The following is a 5,186-nucleotide window of genomic DNA, read 5'->3' on the forward strand; positions in this document are numbered from 1 at the left end:
ATGCATGTGGACTAGTGGGACGGTCGCTCCTCAAAGTCCCCCCAAGCCCCCCCCCGCCCCCGAATCAATGACGTGGATCCCCATATTTGAGGCAAGGAGCTACTCTACACACGCGTGGCGTTGCGTGTCAGGATTCTGAAACAGGACCCCTTCCTCTAGTAACAACCGCAAGCCCTTCTGCAAGCGTCCCAGCCCCACCACGTGTGCGCCGGTCGGAGCTCACGGACCACGGCCCAGACCCTCCGCCAGCTTCTACGGTCGGCAGAGCCGGGTGTGCGTGCGCGAGTCTTACCTGAGCGGGTTGGACACCTGAGGCGTGACGAGCACCACCAGCCTCCTGGTGGCCCTGTGCTCCCGCAGCGACTGCCCCAGCACCAGGGCCCCCTGGCAGTAGACGTCGTTGGTGGCCAGCGTGACAAACGCCTGGTCGGACACTGTGGACGGGGACAGCCGGGTTACGTTCCCGCCCGGCCTCAGGGCTCAGCGGTGCGGCTGAGCGCCACCTCTGACTCTCTCGAGCTTCACGACCGGGACTGGACAAGACTTTCCCAGCTGGCGCCAGTGGTGAAGAACCCGCCTGCCCATTCAGCAGACCTGAGAGACGCCGGTTCGATCCCTGGGTGGGGAAGATCCCCTGGAGGAGGGCGTGGCCACCCACTCCAGTGTTCTTGCCCAGAGAATCCCATGGATGGAGGACAGTCCAGGGGGTCGTGAAGAGTCAGGCACGACTGAGGCGACTTAGCACGCATGCGTGCATATTCCAAAATACGCTTCAGGGACATTTCACGTGCATTCTTTCATTGAAAAATTAAAAAAGAAAATTCTTCAAAAAGAAAAGAAAACCCACATGCACGCAGGAAACACTAAATATGAGACTAAGTCAAGCAAAGTGTGATTAAAATTTCCTGGTGCTGATGAACAGATCTAAGTTTATACACTGTATCTGTTTATATACACCAGGAAATTTTAATCATATATTCTGCTTATATACAAACAGACACTGCATATAAAATAAGCAACAAAGACCTACTGTACAGCACAGGGAACTCTATATCTTCTAATAACCTATAATGGAAAAGAATTAAAAAAAAAAAAAGAATACGGAGGGACTTCCCTAGTGGTCTAGCAGTTAAGACTATGTTCTTCGCTTTGCAGGGGACATGGGTTCAATCCCTGGTCTGGGGATCTAAGATCTCACATGCAATGCCCCTATCTCCAAAATAAAAAAAAAAATACACACATATATAAAAATTAAAATATATGAATATATACATATATGTATAAAAACATCTATAACCAAGTACATCTAGATATAGACATATACACAATATATATATGAATATATGCTCAGCCATGTCCAATTCTTGCAACCCCATGGACTGTAGCCCACCAGGCTCCTCTGTCCCTGGGATTCTCGAGGCAAGAATACTGGAGTGGGTTGCCATTTCCTTCTCCAGGGTATCTTCCTGACTCAGGAATCAAGCCCAGGTCTCCTGCACTGGCAGGCAGATTGTTTACCACTAGCACCACTTGGAAAGCCCAACAAGAATTTTCCACTTTCGTGCATATTTATAACTGAATCACTTTGCTGAAAACAACACGATATTGTAAATTAACCATCCTTCAGTTGAAACAATAAAATTTCCTTTTGCTCCAGAACGACACACGTGCCTAGCTCAGACTGCTTATTTGACTCTCCATTCAAGTCTCAAAAACTCACCCAAAACTTTTAGGTCTCGGGTGAACACAAAGCCAAGGTAGAAACAACACTCGGATTGATCCGAGTTACCACGAGGATTCCCCCCAACTTTGCCAAAAGAACTGGGCTCTCAAAAGGGAACCGCCAGACCCATTAGTTAAATCGCACACACCCCAGTCGTTGGCAAGACTTCAACTCAAGGGTGTATGAAGCCAAGGAGACGGGCTTCAGAAGAGAAAGGAAGACTGGTTCATTCACCAAAAATCCCCTGTTTCCCCAGGGTCTCCGCAGCAGGGAAAGAAACTCCAACAGCTGATGAGACTGACGGCAGTTCCAAGTTCGAAGAATGCGTGATGTGGACGTTCACAGGGAATTTTAAACAGCTTGATTCTAATTTCGTCCTGGCCGACAGGACGAAACCAAGGGGATCAGGAGATCCGGGCCTTGGCTCCCGAGCTGGCAACAGAAATTAACATTCGCAGCGTTTGGTCTGGGGCTGGAACACACACAGCTCAGTTCTCAAAGGCCAGATGGTGCTCCCCTGGGGCCCCCGCGCCCTCCCTGCCTCCAAAGACAAAGTCACCCCAGAAAGAATCGCAGGACCCAGCATTCCTGGGCCCGTTTTCCTGTTTTAACCTTGACATTCTGCTGGGGTGAGTGCCCACCTGCCCAGGTGGTGCACTGTGGCCTCCTGTCTACCCCTGGCTGGGGTTCTTCTTGGATTAAGGAGAAGATGAGGATTCCTGGCATCTCGGCCAAGAGTTATTACTGACAGGGAAAACTCAGAATGCGTCTGCAACTCCAGAGATGGCTGTCTATCTAATCATCTACCTAGCTATCATCATCTATTAACATTAATAACATCCGTCTAGGAAATGGCACCCCACTCCAGTAGTCTTGCCTGGAAAAATCCCATGGACGGAGGAACCTGGTGGGCTACAGTCCAGGGGGTCGCAAAGAGTCGGACACGACTGAAGGACTTTACTTTCTTTACCTTTCTTTGTCCATCTATATATCTACTTACTTACGTATCTTGATACCCACGTATCCTCTATGCATCTTATCATTATCTATTAATATTAATGACATCTATCTATCCACGTATTTATCATCTACTTAGCTATCACCTAAATTTATGTATGCTCTGTGCATCTATTATTATCTATTAATATTAACAACATCTATCTATCCATCTATTTAGGGCTTGGCAGGTGGCGCTGGTGGTAAAGAACCCGCCTGCCAATGCAGGAGACATAAGAGACATGGGTTCGATCCCTGGGTGGGGAAGATCCCCTGGAGGAGGGCATGGCAACCCCCTCCAGTATTCTTGCCTGCAGAATTCCACGGACAGAGGAGCCTAGCCGGCTACAGTCCGTGGGGTGGCAAAGAGTTGGACATGACTGAGCCACTGAGCACGTACGCAGCCACGCTGAAAGGCCGAGTTTCCACTTGACGGGATGTGAGGGTGGGGACGTCTGGCATGGAACACAAACAGGACTGGTGGCTGTCCTCCAACCCCAGGATGAAAAAGAAAAAAAAATACATCTCCCAAAGTCTACTTCACCCTGCAGACAGCGGCAGCTGCTGGTTTTATGAGGGGTCGGGAAGAAATGTTTACTCCGATTCCTCGCCTCCTTCCCCTTCCACCCACCTAACAACCACTCCCCCAAAATAACACCCCTGGCTTCCTCGGCGGGGTGGGGGGGCCCTCCTCTTTCACTCAAAGGCGTGTTTTGTTCCCGGCAGAGAGCGCTGAATTCCCAGTGGGGTCTCTCCAGCACGCTGCCCAGCCCGACGGCCATGTGTCCGAACGTCCCTCCTGAATGCTACCATTTATACAGACCCTCGCCGGTTTCCAGAAAACGCGTATTTTTTTTTTTGGAGAGCTCCAAGCCGCTCCCTGGAACACACATCAACAGAACCTTGCAGCCTACAGCAGGAAATCGGCCCAAACAACTTTGCCTCTCTAAGGCACAGAGGTGGGAAACAGTTGAGAAGCCGCCTGGCGACTTATTACCAAATCGCTCCTCTGAATAAAAAGCAACCTGAAACTTTTTGTTGTTGTTGTTAATGCTCTCATGAATGATCAGGCCTGACTTGGGTGCAAGTAGAGATTGTCTTCATGATAAAAAGAACAACAAAAAAAACAGGAACAGGCGGGAATTTCCCAGCAGGCAAGTGGTTAGGTGTGGCTCCCCAGGTGGCTCAGTGGTAAGGAATTCGCCTGCCAATGCAGGAGATGGGGGTTCAATCCCTGGTCCGGGAAGATCTCTTGGAGAAGGGAATGGCAACCCACTCTGGTATTCTTGCCTGGAGAATCCCCATGGACAGAGGAGCCTGGCAGGGCTACGGTCCATGGGAGCAAAGAGTCGGTTACGACTCAGACACTTGGCATGTATGCGGGGAAGCAGTTAGGATGTCAAGCTCTCCCTGCTGGGGGCCCAGATTCCACTCGTAGTCAGCAAGGCAAAATCCCACATGCCGGGTGAGCTGGCCAAACCAGCCCTCTTCCCCAGACACACAAAAAAACCCAAACAAACAGAACAGGACAGACATCTTTCCCATGGGTGAAGGCTACATTTTATCATCCCATTTCTAAGCCTCTGAGGTCCACTGTCCCAAATGGATGTCCCCGCCAAACCCGAGGGCAGGCGGAGAGGATGCAGTTGAAGCCCTTGGGAGTCAGGGCTCACCACAGTCCCAGCCATCCCACCAAAGGCAGCCTGCTGCCCTGCAGCGGGGATTAACCCCAGATCTTTATACGGGAATAAGCAACTCTGTCTCTGGTCTGATCTTGCTGAGGACCAAAGACGCTCTGTGTTCCCAGAGTTTTACGACCGCGAACTTCCCATGGTTTTGCACGTCGGTAAGCCTCTCACACAGTTCCGTGCCTGCCAAGAAAATGGTCCGCCCAACCTCCAAGGGCTAAGCTTTCACAGAAGGAAAATTACCAAATCTCAGTGCCCCTTGACCATCTATTTTTGAGGGCAGGAGGAGAAGGGGGGCGACCCAGGACGAGCCCCTTGGATGGCAGCACAGACTCAACGGATGTGAATTTGAGCAAACTCGGGCAGATGGTGATGGACAGGGAGGCCTGGCGCGCTGCAGTTCGTGGAGTCGCCAAGAGTCAGACACGACTGAGCCACTGAACAACAGCCACACATGTCCCTAAAGCTCAGCCCTTCCCAGCCGCTGAGACCCACTGTCCCGCCAGTCGCACCAAAGGTCACCAAGCTCTCCAGCCCCCGGGGTGAGCGAGGGGCTGGGCGGATACAGCATGGTGGGCGCTGAAGAGTTTGGGGACCACTTTGTGCGGGCACAGCGGGGAGGTGGGGGTCCCCCCGCCCCCAGCGCAGTCCATCTCACCCAGGCTACGGAGGCTGGCCGCCAGGAGGGTTCTCCGCTTACCGGGCATGGTGTGGGCGCAGCGCGCGATGGGCACCACGTGGCCGAGGGCGCCCAGGCGCGGCGGGCTGGCTCTCTCCCG

The 5,186-nt window shown here is 52.0% G+C and overlaps 1 protein-coding gene across 1 annotated transcript in view; it reads right to left on the bottom strand.

Annotated features, from left to right (window-relative positions):
- GYG2 (glycogenin 2) overlaps positions 1–5,180 on the bottom strand; it is a 15,238-nt gene extending 10,058 nt beyond the window's left edge. Inside the window, exons 1-2 of the mRNA XM_010834431.1 lie at positions 5,108–5,180; positions 293–434 (exon numbers count right to left, since the gene is read on the bottom strand). Of these exons, the coding sequence (XP_010832733.1) occupies positions 293–434; positions 5,108–5,114 (149 nt within the window). The 5' untranslated portion in view covers positions 5,115–5,180. The remainder of the gene's footprint in view (positions 1–292; positions 435–5,107) is intronic.
- Positions 5,181–5,186: the final 6 nt, after the last annotated feature.

The sequence above is a fragment of the Bison bison genome, unplaced genomic scaffold (assembly GCF_000754665.1).
Source record: "Bison bison bison isolate TAMUID 2011002044 unplaced genomic scaffold, Bison_UMD1.0 scf7180017845416, whole genome shotgun sequence".
In the NCBI taxonomy this organism is placed as follows: Eukaryota; Metazoa; Chordata; class Mammalia; order Artiodactyla; family Bovidae; genus Bison; species Bison bison.